At 44.6% G+C, this 15651-nt stretch overlaps 1 protein-coding gene across 6 annotated transcripts in view; it reads left to right on the forward strand.

The window, feature by feature from the left end:
* LOC102616779 (G-type lectin S-receptor-like serine/threonine-protein kinase SD1-1) overlaps window positions 1-15651 on the forward strand; it is a 135733-nt gene that overhangs the window by 44089 nt on the left and 75993 nt on the right. For 2 of the 6 annotated variants that reach the window (XM_052433628.1, XM_052433600.1), the window contains one exon: window positions 12963-13078. The exons of 1 other annotated variant lie outside the window; for it this stretch is intronic. In XM_052433628.1, coding sequence (XP_052289588.1) covers window positions 12963-13078 — 116 coding nt within the window. Of the gene's footprint in view, window positions 1-11684; window positions 11730-12538; window positions 12593-12662; window positions 12874-12962; window positions 13079-13195; window positions 13201-15651 lie in introns of those variants that run through there. 3 more of the 6 variants (XM_052433640.1, XM_052433607.1, XM_052433639.1) reach the window with 3 other exon arrangements.

A 15651-nucleotide genomic window follows, 5' to 3' on the forward strand; every position in this document is an offset into this window, starting at 1 on the left:
ATTCAAGAAGTTTGTTAGAAATTTGTAAGGAAATGGCCTGGTTGCAATTTGGCAGCGTTTTCCCTCTTTCAGTTTTTCTATCCCCTTTTCTTCATCGATTTCTTCTTCTTTTATAGCCGTTGTCCCCACGTTTCCGTTTGCCATTCATCCTACCTTTTTCGGGTAGTGGCAGCCCCTCATGGGACTCTAACTGTTACATTGTGGGCAAACGTGGATCTCGCGTGTCCTTCAACGGTTCTGGGAAAAGCGCAACTACCGCGATTCTGTGGGAACGTGTTCCCGCTTCTCTGGGGATGAGTGCCGGCTCGGTATAAACCTCTGGTCGGTATGTTTCCCTGGTTGTATTCATCTCTGGTCGGCTCATGTTAGCCCATGTGTTCTGCTCATATCACTTTGGCTGAAGCGATCCGTACCGGGGCGGAAATAGTAGCATGGCCGACCTGGTGCTTTTATGTACTCAACACCAGTCCCCCAGTTTCTGGTCTGGCGAGTGAAATGAGTGAAGAGTAGAAACTGATGGTCAAATCTCACCAACCCGGGGAGCTTCTCATCTGGTCTTCTGTTTGCTGGGGCGGACTTGAGGTACCATTTTTCTTTTGGGGAGATTCCGACCTGAGTATGGGCCTAAATGAGCATGCCCATTGCCTATCTGGGCTTACGTCTATCTTGGCCCCTTGTAACGGTTGGTGATGTGGCACCTCCAGATTCTTCATATTTGAAATTTGAAACGACGGGCTATCTTTCCTCGATATTTGGTGAGTGAGCTGGCATCCCCATCACTTAAATGCTTTCATTTCCCCTTTTTCGTTTCAAATCCCTAGACTTACATTGTCATTGTTTTGTTATCCGTCTCTCCGTGTTATTCGTCTCTCCGTCGTTAATCTCCCCCCTTTCTGAACTTTACTCACATTCCCTACGTTTAGAGTTTCTACTTGCTGGTTTTTTCTCTGTCACGGCAGCGCTATCAGGGCCAGTTCATTTCAGGTACTGCTTTTAATCCCTTCTCTGGTTGTTGTTGATTGGGTTTCGTGTTGCCCCATTTTGTATCCGTATATTCGAGTTTTCCTTGTTTTCTTTTGGGATTCCGATATGTCAAACCGGAAAAGAAAGTTAATTGTTGATGAGAGTGATGAAGAATCAGGGGATTCAGGCCTCAATGTATCAATACCCACAGATTTCTTAGGCCCCTCCAGTAGCGTAGGTCCTTCCCCTGGCAGGGGTACCCTTGAGTACCCACGACCCTTGGTTGTCTCTCCCTCCTCCGAACTAGAGCTTGTAGGGAATAGAGGTGGACCTGCGTCGGGCTCTGGTGAGAACCACAGCTTTAGTGGGGTTGGGATTCCTGAAGGAGCTGGTGATGGTGAGGGGAGCAGTTCCGGACCGAGCGGACCTGCTAAGAAAAGGCATCTTGGCCATAGGGTTGAGGCTGATTCCTACCCTATTGATTTCATAGCTTGTGCCACCACCCCCACTGATCTATTTAAGCTTAGGAACCTCTACAACATCCCCAACGATGTTCTTCTTGTAGTTCCTGGAAAAGGTGATGTCCCTAGTCGGCCTCCGAAAGGGCATGTGACGATGCATTTGGAGAGTTTCAGATTAGGAGCTCGGCTGCCCCTTCAATGTTATTTTGCCAAGATACTGGGCGGTATGCACCTGGCCCCAGGTCAGCTACACCCAAATGGCTGGAGGGTTCTCTCGGCAATGTTTGTGTTGTGGGAGAGGTGCGGGTCGGAGGAGCCTTCCCTTGTTGAAGTGAAACACTTGTACCAGCTACGGAGTAGCCCGAGGGAAGCGGGCTGGTACTACTTTATGTCAAGTTCTGCAAAGAGGAAACCGATCACTGGGTTTCCTTCTTCATGTAAAAATTGGAAGAACAAATTCTTCTTTACCGGGGGGAACTGGTGTCCAGCGGTTCGGTCGCTTGGTGGAGACATTTATCTTCCCACACATTTTGTCACCCCAGGTCGTTCATTTTTGCCTATGCTCTTACTCAAATTGTCACTTATCGAGTTCTTTAACCTTCTTTGTTATTTCAGAGTCGTGGGGTTTGATCGAGGGGCTTGAAGATCGACCCTTGCTTCAGGTGGAAACTGCTCTGTTGAACGCGTTTACCTGCCAGGACCTCCTGTCACCAACAAGCCTGGTCGTTTCAGGCCTAGTAGACCTAGCCGCTGGAATGGATAACACGATCCTCAGCGCGATGAGCAGGAAGCGTGGTCGGGCTCCAAGCAGCTCCAGCAACCCCCCTCCTCCTCCAAAGAAAACCAGTGTCGGCCCTTCCAAGGCTCCTGTCCCTGCTCTGCCCCCTCCTCCACCCCGTAAGAGTGGCGGGGAGAAAACTTCTGACAAAAGTCCTAAGGTCAGCTACCCGTCTGGGGACCGATCTTCCCCTCTACCATCTCGGGATCAAGCAGACTACCTGAGCCCGTATCAGAAGGATTACAAGAGATCGGTGGGGCCCAAGATGGTGAAGGACATCGAGAGTATGAACCTCTCCGAGCTAGCTGCTTCTGTTCAGAGAGTGTCCTTCAGGCTGGCCACCATGGTTTCGTGCTACAAGATTGGGTCCGCGCGCCATGAGAGGAAGCTCCAGGCTGACAACCAGGAATTGAAGAAGAAAACTGACTCTGCTGATTGCTCCAAGGAGAAGCTAGCTGAGCTGAATAAGCAGATCACGGAGATAGAGGAGAAGGTTGCGGTTACTGAATCCACTTCCTCCAAACTTGAGGGCAAGTTGGGTGACCTGAGATCTGATCTTCAGGCTACTCAAACTGAAAGGGATACTTTGAGGGTCGCCCTTGAGGGGGAAATAAAATCCTTGGGTGAGCAGCTGGCTGAGGAGAAAGGCAAATTCGCTGATGTGGATGATCGGCTGGATGCCGAGTATGATTCTGGGGTTGCCTTCTCCTACAAGTGCATCATGTCTGTGCTTAAGACGGAATATCCCGAGCTGGACATGAGCAAGCTGGAGGCCGGAGTGCAGCGGTATATGGCAGAGGTCGACCAAGCAGATAAGGAGCAGGGTGAGCAGGACCAGGTGGAGGCTCCTTTGGATGGGGTGCAGGAGGGAGAAGCTGGGCAGCGTGTTTTTGAAATGGGACAGGGGTTCGTGCCTCCTCCCTCCGATATTGCTGACCTTCCACCTCCCGAGATAGCTGACCCTTCACCTGCTGAGGCCGTCGACCTTCCTAATCCTTAGGTCTATTTTTGTATAGACTTTAAAGTTCCATTAGTCTTGTAAACAATTAATCATTTATAAAATTTCTAGCTGCTTTCCATTGGCTCTCTTGTCTGATGTTTGCTCATGGATTGTTTTCTGCAAATTAACTTGACCATTTATCTAATCTTGCCTGTTGGTTCTTTGGTGGACCGGGCAGGAATAAGCATTTATTTACCTGAGAAACTTTTGTAGAGTCTACTGTTGGCTTTTCCTTGACCGAGCCGAAGTAGGCACTTACTTGCCTTAGTAAAATTTTGAGAAATTAGCTGCTGGTCTTTCGTTGACCGAGCAGAAGCAGGCACTTACTTGCGTTAGTAAAATTTTGAGAAATTAGCTGCTGGTCTTTCGTTGACCGGGCAGAAACAGGCACTTTATTGCCTTAGTAGTATTTCGAAACTTTAGCTGCTGGTCTTTCGTGGACCGAGCAGAAACAGGCACTTTGTTGCCTTAGTAGTATTTCGAAACTTTAGCTTCTGGTCTTTCGTGGACCGAGCAGAAACAGGCACTTTGTTGCCTTAGTAGTATTTCGAAACTTTAGCTGCTGGTCTTTCGTGGACCGAGCAGAAACAGGCACTTTGTTGCCTTAGTAGTATTTCGAAACTTTAGCTGCTGGTCTTTCGTGGACCGAGTAGAAACAGGCACTTTGTTGCCTTAGTAGAAAATTTCTTATTGGGCTCGCTAGCAGGGGATTTCATGCTGAATTCATCTTTATTGAAATTTGAATGTATTACAAAAATAATGCATGCATGTGCAACAGGCCATCAGGCATTGTAACAGAAATAACTTGCCAGAGTGAGGATTTAATAGAGCATTTTGCTTACTGGAAATACTTCTTCAGGTGTTCGGCGTTCCATGACCTCTTCACGTCTCGTCCGTCTTGGTACGCTAATTTATATGCTCCTGGTCCAGTGGCTCGTATCACTCGGTATGGGCCTTCCCACTTTGGGCCAAGAGCGCCATGGTTAGGATCCCTGGTGTTCTGGTTCACCTTCCTAAGTACCCAATCTCCTGCTCGGAACTGCCTCACGCGTACGTTCTTGTTGTAGTAGCGCATGACCCTTTGTTGACACTGGGCCACTTTCTGTGATGCCCCTTCCCTTTTTTCCTCCAGCAGGTCCAGACTTAAGCAGATCTGCTCGTCATTTTGCTTCTCAGTAAAATATTCTGTCCGATGTGTCCCCACTCCCACTTCTGCCGGGACTACCGCCTCATGACCAAAAGCTAAAGCGAACGGGGTTTCCCCTGTGGCGGTTTTGTGAGTTGTCCTGTAGGCCCACAATACTCCTGGTAGCTCGTCAACCCAAGCTCCCTTCTTCTCTCCCAATTTAGTCTTCAGGAGCTTTTTTATCACCTTGTTGGCTGCTTCCACTTGTCCGTTTGCCTAGGGGTGTGCGGGGGTGCAGAACTTCAGGTCCACCCCCAAATTTCGGCAAAATTCTCTGAAGTTGCTGTTGTCAAATTGCCTCCCATTATCTGTGATGATGGTGTAGGGGATCCCATATCTGCAGATGATATTTTTCCAAATAAAATCTGTTGTCTTTCTCTCTGTGATTTGGCTGAGGACTCCCACTTCCACCCACTTGGTGAAGTAGTCTATTGCCACAATTGCATGTGTCGCCGCTCTTCGTCCCTTAGGCAACGGACCAATCAAGTCGATTCCCCATTGAGCGAAAGGCCACGGGGATGTCATAGCCGTCAGCTTTTCCGGGGGTTGTGCAGGAACCTCGGAGAAGCTTTGGCATGTTTTACAATTCTTTGCCATCCTTTTCGCATCCTGGTGCATGGTTGGCCAGAAGTATCCTTGCCGGAGTGCCTTGAAGGCTAAAGTTCTTGCTCCTGAGTGATTGCCGCAAATTCCTTCATGAATCTCCCTGAGTACATAATCTGCCTCCTCATCATCCACACATCGCAAAAGGGGCAAGGTGAACCCTCGGCGGTACAGCACTTCATCTAGTAGCGTGTACCTCGCTGCTCGGCATTTTAACTTTCTCGCTTGCCTTTTGTCCTCAGGCAAAACTCCGTCGCGGACATACGCGCGAATCGGGTCCATCCAGGATTCTCCAGTGCTTACTCTCATCACCTCCACTTCCTCCCCTATGCTCGGCGAGGTCCTTATCTCTAGTGGGACCGACTTAGGTAATTCCGGGTCTGCAATTGCAGCCATCCTAGCCAGCATATCCGCTCGATAATTCTCATTCTGGGATATCTGCTTTACCTCCACCTCTTGGAAAAGCCCGACCATTTGCTTCGCCTTCTTCAAATAAAGGCCCATCTTCTCTCCCCTTGCTTGGAACTGATCATTGAGCTGATTACATACCAATTGGGAATCTGCTCGGATTTCTACCCTCTCTACTTTTAAGGCGTGTGCGAGTCCGAGCCCGGTGATAAAGGCTTCATATTCGGCTTGGTTGTTTGTGAGCTGAAATTCGAACTTCACTGCATACGTTATTTCGGATCCTTCTGGGCTCCGTATTACAACCCCTGCTCCGGATCCTTGCTCACTACATGATCCGTCAACCATTACCAACCACATCCCTTCTGTTTTCTCATGCTCTAACGGTTGCTCCTCCCGATCTCCTTCCACTGGTTCAGCTCGGTCTACCATAAATTCTACCAGGGCTTGGGCTTTGATTGCTCCTTGGGGCCTGTAGGACAGGTCAAATTCGCTCAGCTCCACAGACCATTTTACTAACCGACCAGACGCATCTGGTTTTTGAAGCACTTGCCGAAGGGGCTGGTCAGTCATCACAATGATCTGGTGGGCTTGAAAATATGGTCGGAGTTTGCGTGCTGCCGTTATCAGAGCCAGCGCCCACTTCTCCATTAGTGGATATCTGGTTTCTGCGTCCACCAGGGCCTTGCTCGTGTAGTATACCGGGTGTTGCTTCCCTTCTTCTTCCCTGATTAAGACTGAGCTGGTAGCCCGCTTGGAGATTGTCAAGTACAAAAGCAGCTGGTCACCCTCTCTCGGAGTTGATAGTAACGGTGCACGGGCCAGATATTCCTTCAGCTGCCCAAATACTTCCTCTCACTCTGACGTCCATTCCATCTTTCTCCCTTTCTTTATGATTTGGAAGAAAGGGTGGCATTTATCTGTGGCTCGCGAGATGAATCGGTTCAATGCTGCCAACTTCCCTGTAAGGCTCTGTACCTCTTTAACTGTCCGTGGAGATCTCATATCTGTAACCGCTCGTATTTTTTCGGAGTTGGCCTCAATCCCTCGGTGGCTTACCAGGAATCCCAGAAATTTGCCCGAGCTGACCCTAAATGCACATTTCTCCGGGTTTAGTTTCATCTCATACTTCCTCAGTAATTCAAAGGTCTCTTCTAGATGCTTCACATGATCCCTCGGCTCTTTGGACTTTGTAATCATATCATCCACATATACCTCCATAGTGTGTCCAATCAGCGGTTTGAAGATCTTGTTTACCAACCTTTGATAGGTGGCTCCTGCATTTTTTAGGCCGAAAGACATTACCCTGTAGCAAAACAAACCCATGTTAGTTATAAAGGTAGTGCTTTCCTCATCCTGCTCGTCCATGGGTATCTGGTTGTATCCAGAAAAGGCATCCATGAAACTGAGCAGACTATGACCTGCTGTTGAGTCCACCAGCTGATCTATTTTGGGTAGGGGAAAGCTGTCCTTCGGGCATGCCTTATTGAGGTCCGTGAAGTCCACACACATTCTCCACTTCCCGTTGGCCTTCTTTACCAGGACTACATTTGAAATCCATTCTGGGTACTTGGTTTCCCTTAAAAATCCTGTTTTCAACAGCTTCTCCACCTCGGCGTTTATGGCCTCGTACCTTTCCTGGTTGAAGCATCTCCTCTTCTGTCTCACCGGCCTTGCCCCCTTCTTGACTGCCAACTTGTGGCAAGTTACCCCGCGATCAATTTCGGGCATATCTTCATGAGACCAGGCGAATATATCTGCATGAGACTGTAGGTAATTATCAGCTCGCTTTTTACTGCCCCAACCAATCCTGACCCGATCTTCACTACTCTGCTTGGGTTGCTTTTGCTTACCGCAACTTCTTCCAGTTTCTCAACAGGCTCTTGGCGGCCCTTCTTGGACTCTCCTCGATTATCTAGAGAAGTAACCTGCAGTGTCTCCTTGGCCGCTGTAGCATAACAACTCCTTGCCATCCTCTGGTCGCCTTTTACAACGCCAACCACCCCATTTACTCTGTATTTCAGTGCCAAGTAATGCGTGGATACAACGCATTGACTTATCCTCATGAATGGTCTCCCCAGTATCATCTGGTAAGGGCTTCTTTCTTCTACCACGACAAAATCCAGCATCATTGTTCTTTCAAATGGCTTCGTCCCCAGAGTAATTGGGAGTTCGATGATCCCCATGGGAGTTAACCGTCCCCCTCCAAATCCCTTTAAGGATGTATTTGTCCGCTCCAACTTTAAATCTGAAATCCCCATATCATCCAGGGCTGACTTAAATAGAATGTCAACTGAACTGCCCGTGTCCACTAGTATTCGCCGCAATTCTGTGCTAGCCACCACTGCTTTAATCACCAATGCATCCTCATGAGGATACAAAATACCCTCCTCGTCATCCTCCGTCCACATAATGGGAACTTGCCGTACCTTCGCCTTCTTGGCTGCTGGCAAATTTAGAAGCACCTCTTTGCCAGTTATGGCGTATCTCCCATAGTTCTTCCGTGCTCTGTTCGAATCCCCAGCCAATGTTGGCCCCCCAGCTATCACATGGATGGTCGGCTGTTCACCTCCCAGACCCCTCTGAACTTCTTCATCCCGTGTATACTGTGATTCGATGATCGGGGACACCCCCTCTACATACTCATCCAAGTACCGGTTCCGTACTAAGTCCTCCACCTGAATCTTTAGGTCACGACATTGGTCGATTGTGTGACCATGAGTGTCGTGAAACTTGCAGAATATGTTCTTATCCCGTCGATGAGCCGGTTTTGTTATAGGGGCTGGAGGGTACAGCAGGCCTCGTCCTTCGATCCTCTCATACAGTTCCTCCATGGAGATCTTCAATGGAGTGTACTGTCTATATGTCAAGCTCTGGTCTATCAGTTGAACTGCTCGGCTATCCTGAATGTCATCTCGGGCTGGTATAGTCGCTAGCTGGTCTGGTCTTCCTGCCTTGGAACCACTTGTATGTAACGGTCTGGGAGCGTTGTGATAAGGGCGGGCAGCCATCTGCCTGAATTCTCGTTGCCGCTCCGGGAATGAAGTACGCGGAGGTTGGGCCCGGCTGTGTTGGAACTGTTGCGGTCTCAAAGCTACAGGGTAAGGGCGGGACCGAGCTGATATTCCGCTCTTAGCTGAGGATTCCCCAGCTCGCTTTCCCGATCCGCTCCCACTCGGGGTTCTCCTTTCCTTTCTTCTCAGCTTCTCCAGCTGTTCACTTTTTATCCTCGCCGACTTTTCCTCTTCGATTTCAATGTCTCTCTTTGCCTGCTCATACCCCGCTGAGTAATTCTGTACCGAGGGACTTCTCAGGTTATACCATAGCCGGCCTATCCTCACTCCCTCCTTTAATCCCCTCAACGCCTGCGGGTGATTGAAGGCCCCCAAATCAAGCACGGCTCGGTGGTATCGTTTTATAAAATCCCGAAGGGATTCTTGTTCCTCCTGCTTCATTCCCATTAGCTCCATCATATCATCCTCTGGGGCCACTGCTCCTCGGAACTGTTCGGCCAACTCTTGGCACATCTGCTCGTACCCTCTGATACTTCCTCGTGTCAGCTTGCGGTACCATTCTCGGGCTCGTCCTTCCAGTGTCAATGGTAACACCCTACATCTCTGGGCTGGTGTTAACCCTTGCACACCCGTCACGTCGTTGAAACGTTCAATATGCACCAGTGGATCACTTCGCCCGGAGTATTTGAGGTCGGGGAAGCGGAAATCTCTTGGGATTATGGTACCCATGATCACAGCTGATAATGGAGATTCTTCATCTAGCATTATCCTCCAGCTCGGGGGCTTTCTCTTGCCCTGTATCTCCTCTATCAATTGCGCTAATCTGCGCACTTCTTCCTCCAATTATATGGCACAGTCAAGATCACGCGCAGCTATCTGAGCTCGTTCCTGCTCGGCGTTTTGCAACCGTTGTCTGAGCTCTCCTTCATCAATACTGGCCCCTTGGCCATCAATCTCCGGTACCCGTTCGGGGCGAGGTTGGTCCCTCCCTTCATCTACTCGTTCTCCTGAAGCCCGACTAGTGCTTCTGTGGGGATGCACCCCATCAAATTGGTCTACCGGCGGAGGGATTTCCTCAACTCTACGCCTCCGGAAGCTAGGCTCTCCTCCAACATCATCTCTCCCCACGGGGGTTTCACAATCCTTTCTCCGCTCATCCCTCATCTCATACAGTATGGTCGTGAGAGTCTCCATTTGTTTCTCCATCCGTTCCAATCGGTCTTGCATCATCCTCTCCCGGGCTTCGTTTGTAATTTCCCGGTGAGTGATTGTCTCCACAGTTTCGTTATCCTCCCTCAAAGCATCCTTTCTCGGCACATCCATATCAATCGTTCGCTGTTTCTCCGGTAATTACTGATTCGGTGGTAGCTTTTTATCCAGATCCCCACAGACGGCGCCAAAATGTTGATGCTGAAATCTGCTCGCCCTTGGACCGACCAGATTCTTTCACCAACGTTTGTATTATCGACTGTTTGTTCGAACCACTAAGGCTGGTATCACCCTCCTTTCTCTCACTAGACCTGCGTTCACAAAAATGGGTCAAAGACGCCGGTGGTTTTGCCGGCGTAAACCCTCCGATGCCTAAGTTAGCACAAGGTATTTACGGGAAAACAATGTAATTTGGATTCAAGAAGTTTGTTAGAAATTTGTAAGGAAATGGCCTGGTTGCAATTTGGCAGCGTTTTCCCTCTCTCAGTTTTTCTATCCCCTTTTCTTCATCGATTTCTTCTTCTTTTATAGCCGCTGTCCCCACGTTTCCGTTTGCCATTCATCCCACCTTTTTCGGGTAGTGGCAGCCCCTCATGGGACTCTAACTGTTACATTGTGGGCAAACGTGGATCTCGCGTGTCCTTCAACGGTTCTGGGAAAAGCGCAACTACCGCAATTCTGTGGGATCGTGTTCCCGCTTCTCTGGGGATGAGTGCCGACTCGGTATAAACCTCTGGTCGGTATGTTTCCCTGGTTATATTCATCTCTGGTCGGCTCATGTTAGCCCACGTGTTCTGCTCATATCACTTTGGCTGAAGCGATCCGTGCCGGGGCGGAAATAGTAGCATGGCCGACCTGGTGCTTTTATGTACTCAACAGTTACCGTTTTTCTTGTCTGAATTCTCATTTGCACCTGACATCATTACTTCATCTCAGACTCTTAATGACGGTAGGACCTTAATTTCAAAAGATGGAAGCTTCGAGCTTGGTTTCTTCAGCCCTGGTAGTTCCAAGAATCGTTACGTAGGAATTTGGTACAAAAATATCCCAGTTAAAACAGTGGTTTGGGTTGCGAACCGACTCAACCTGATCAATGACTCTTCTGGCTTCCTAATGATAAACAAGACAGGCAATCTTGTATTAACAAGTAAAAGCAATATCGTAGTTTGGTCGGCATACTTGAGTAAAGAAGTCCGGACTCCAGTTGTATTGCAGCTACTAGATTCAGGAAATCTTGTCCTCAGAGGTGAACAAGATGGTGATTCTGAGACTTATTTCTGGCAGAGCTTTGATTATCCTTCTGATACATTGCTCCCAGGAATGAAGCTCGGATGGGATTTAGAGACAGGTCTTGAGCGGCGCGTAACATCATGGAAGAGCTTTGATGACCCATCTCCCGGAGACTTTATTTGGGCAATTGAACGACAAGATAATCCCGAGGTAGTCATGTGGAAGGGATCAAGAAAGTTTTATAGGACTGGTCCATGGAATGGCCTTAGATTTAGTGCTCCATCACTAAGGCCCAACCCAGTCTTTAGTTTCAGCTTTGTCTCTAATGATGTTGAGCTGTACTACACATTCAACATCACAAATAAAGCAGTTATCTCAAGGATTATCATGAACCAAACACTCTATGTACGTCAACGATTCATATGGAATAAAGCAACTCAAAGTTGGGAACTGTAGTCAGATGTGCCAAGAGATCAATGTGACACTTATGGCCTTTGTGGCGCCTATGGCATTTGCATCATTAGCCAGTCGCCTGTTTGCCAATGTCTAAAAGGTTTTAAACACAAGTCAGGGGGATATGTAGACTGGTCTAAAGGGTGTGTGCGTAATAAGCCGTTAAACTACTCTAGACAAGATGGCTTTATGAAATTTACTGAGCTGAAACTGCCAGATGCTACTCCTTCTTGGGTGAGCAAAAGTATGAACCTCAAGGAAAGCAGGGAGGGGTGCTTAGAAAACTCTTTTTGTATGGCTTACACAAACTCAGATATCAGAGGAGGCGGCAGTGGCTGTGCCATGTGGTTTGGCGATCTGATTGACATGAGAAGCTTTCCAGATGGTGGGCAGGACTTGTATATTCGAATGTCTGCTTCAGAGCTAGGTATCCGTTCACTTGTTTAAGTTACTCCATTATGAGAACTTAGGAGTGCCACTCCAGTTAGATTAGTTCCATATTTTTAGTCTGTAATTTAGTAATGAGTTCAGATTGAGATGCTCCTTTCACATAACGCAGTTTCTGGGTATAACTTCTATGCATAGAATTCTGCTGCTATTTGAATCCTTTTTTCTTAGCTATATGATTATTGACTTGCTTTGCTATATCTGAATACGCTGATCAAGGAGCGAAAGGTGAGCCTACGACAAAGATAGTGGTGATAGTCACTTCTACTGCTGCCCTGTTAGCTGCGGTGATTGCAGATGGCTATTTGGTTCACAAAAGAAGGAGAAATATAGTAGGTATAATATTGCTCCATTTTCCTTCAAAAATTTATAGCCATTTGTTTGCATTTTTATGATAGCTGTTTCCTTTCAATCAATATTTATATGAGTTCGATTTTGCAGTATCAAATCTTCAATAAAATCTTTCACCAAGTAGATTAAGTTTTCGTCTGCAACAATAACTGTACATTTGTTTCAAGATGAAGAGTTAACAATACATATCATTTAGACCTAGGGCAGGTTAATTAAACTTGTAAATTTTTTGCTTGAATAACATGTTTACTTGCATGCATTTAGTATTATATTAATACATGGCTCTTTTCACCTGTCGTTCTTTATTTACTTACACTTTCATATTGACTGGAAAATGCATATTGGATGAATGAAATGGCTATGATACTATTTTCCAAAAAAAAACTTTCTCATCAAGAACAAGAAAATGGTAGTTATTAGTTTAATATAGTCCAGTATAACTTTTCAATCAACAACAAGCTTGGAGAAGGCGGCTTTGGACCAGTTTACAAGGTAAACTTGAAAGCTGCAAGTCAAGAATACTTATTTTACTGGGTAACTAAATTCACATATATCTTCCCAGGGCACACTGGTGGATGGACAGGAAATTGCTGTAAAAAGGCTTTCGAAGATTTCTGAGCAAGGATTGAAGGAGTTGAAGAATGAGGTTATACTATTTTCCAAATTACAGCACCGAAATCTTGTAAAGCTTCTTGGCTGCTGCATTCAAGGAGAGGAGAAATTGTTGATTTATGAATTCATGGCGAACAGAAGCCTGGACTCTTTCATTTTTGGTCTGGATCCCTCTAAAACATTAAAATATTCAGCTAGCTTGTGCCTTGATTATAGACGAATCTTATAACCTTAACATGGTAATTTGTAGATCAAGAAAGATGTAAGCTATTGGATTGGTCCAAGCGTTTCCGCATAATTTGTGGGACTGGTAGGGGTCTTCTCTACCTTCATCAAGATTCTAGATTGAGGATTATACATCGAGATCTCAAAGCAGGTAATGTGTTACTCGATCAGGATATGAATCCAAAAATTTCAGATTTTGGCTTGGCCAGAACTTTTGGCGGAGATGAGACAGAAGGAAACACAACCAGAGTTGTTGGAACATAGTAAGTATTTCCAGTCATGTGATCTTTACGATTCACTTGCTTTGATTAATGACTTTGATTAATGAAAACTAACTTATACGTTCTACTCCTCTGAAGTGGTTATATGGCACCAGAATACGCTAGTGATGGGCAATTCTCAGTAAAATCCGATGTCTTCAGCTTTGGAATATTATTGCTGGAGATAGTAAGTGGAAAAAAAAATAGAGGATTTTATCATTTGGACAACAAGCTTAATCTCATAGGACATGTAAGCAAAACGCATATATACGACATTTTCTATCATAGTTTAAACCACTAAATACATTATAAGTGACAAAAGAGTTATGATATGTTGTTAGGCATGGAAGTTGTGGAACAAAGGCATGCCTTCAGAAATGATTGATCCCTGTTATCAAGAATCTTGTAATCTGACTGAAGTGATACGATGCATTCACATCAGTCTATTATGTGTGCAACAACATCCTGATGACAGGCCATGTATGCCCTCGGTGATTTTGATGCTGGGCAGTGAGATTGTGCTGCCTCAGCCGAAGCAACCCGGTTTCTTGGCGGATAGGAAATCAATTGGACCAGATTCTTTGTTAAGCATTCCCGAATCATCTTCAAGTAACTCAATTACGATCTCAGAGTTGGAGGCTCGTTAGAGATCTATTAGTAACATGCCATCTTCTACATTATCTCTGAAACTTAAATGACATAATCAGTGATATTTCAGCTAAATGATTGAATCAGAAATGATGAGGTTTTTGGTTCAATTATCCTACGATGTAGTATAAGTTGTGGATCTCAAATAGAATGCTTCCTAATGTTTATATAGAAATTGTAAATAAGAGGAACTCTTCATAATAGCCCTTAGCATCTTGTTATTTTTGTCATGATTATTATTTAAAAATAGCAATTCAAGATATCAAAAATATGAACGTTATATTGTTATCATTTTGACTTCCTCTCGTTTAAAATTAAAGAAAGATACACAAGATTCCAACCAAAATTTTGAGTTTCATTGAACAATCATAAACTCTTATGCATAAAGTCTACGTTTAATGGGTGAGAAATTATTTTTCTTACTCACATTGTAATTATAAATGGACCCTAATTATATTTAAAATCTTTAGGTTTTGTCCTATTTTCTTCTTTCTTTTTCAATACCTTATTTTCTAACCACTGATTTAGTTACTTTAGGAATCCGACGGTTTCTGATTTTCTCATTTACTTTTATACGTGTGACGCTGTAAGGAGAACACAATGCAATCTCATGAGAAAATTTTCAGATCGCATGAAAAATCACACCTGTCAACAAGATCTTTTTGTTACATCATATTTATATATTAATATAGTGTAAATAATTTAAACATGTAACAAACATAAATTAATTTACTAATGATATTAATTAGAGACTAGGTCAAAATCTCATTAAGTCATTTGAATTAGAATAAAATCTAATCACATTTTGATTAAGTGCATGTTTGGTATGGCTTATTTAAAAGGCATAAGTGCTTATTTAATCGTATAAGCACTTTTTAAAATTTTTTATGGTGTTTGGTTTTTTTTTAATAGAGTTTTTTTAGCTTAAATAAGCTAATTTACCTCTACTAGTAAAAGCCCAAAATTTGAGCTTTTGGGAGTAGAGACTATAGAGCTTTTCTAAAAATATATAATATAAAAAATATCACACATTTTAATGGTTCAAAAGTGCTTTTTTTATTGACAACCAAACACCAATGACTTTTTATCCAAAAGCTCTATTGGTATAAGCTCTACTGCTATAAGCTCTACTGTTATAAGCTCTATTTAATAAGCTGTACCAAACGGAGCCTAAAACTTAACCTAATTGCATTGGCTTTGCCAAGTAGTAAAACGATATCCATTGTTTATCTACCCTATCAACCTGCTTCCGCTACCCCCTTGTATTAATTAATATCAGAGAGATCAAAATCTCATTGGATTAAAATTAGATCTAATCAAACTTCAATTAAAATGTAACTCAATTGTATTTGATTGGCCCAGAACTAGAATAATATTTAATGTTTATCTATCCTATAATTCGCTTCCACTGCCCTGCTGCGTGAATTACATAATGGACATGTTCTTTTATGATTAACTTACCAAACCTGTATAATAAATTATATGATAACTGATGGTTTCAAAATCTAAAATTTATCAAACACCTTAAGAAATTGTTTGCTAAGTTGATTACTTCAGGAGTTAAATAACGTTAACTAATGGTGAGCTTATTTATGCTCATTATTTAATTTTTAATTTTTTTATCTTTTTAACAATCTAAATTTTATTGGGAGTCTAAATACATACATTTATTGTACACCATAAAAATATGCCTAACTAACAATTCGCATATCCAAAACGGGATCAAGCTTGGGCGGTTGAATTTTAAGTCTAAGGGGTCATCAGTTCTGAGAGTTTGAAGTAAAATTCAGCCTTTGAATAACTGTC

This window comes from Citrus sinensis, chromosome 9, assembly GCF_022201045.2.
Source record: "Citrus sinensis cultivar Valencia sweet orange chromosome 9, DVS_A1.0, whole genome shotgun sequence".
Lineage (NCBI taxonomy): Eukaryota > Viridiplantae > Streptophyta > Magnoliopsida > Sapindales > Rutaceae > Citrus > Citrus sinensis.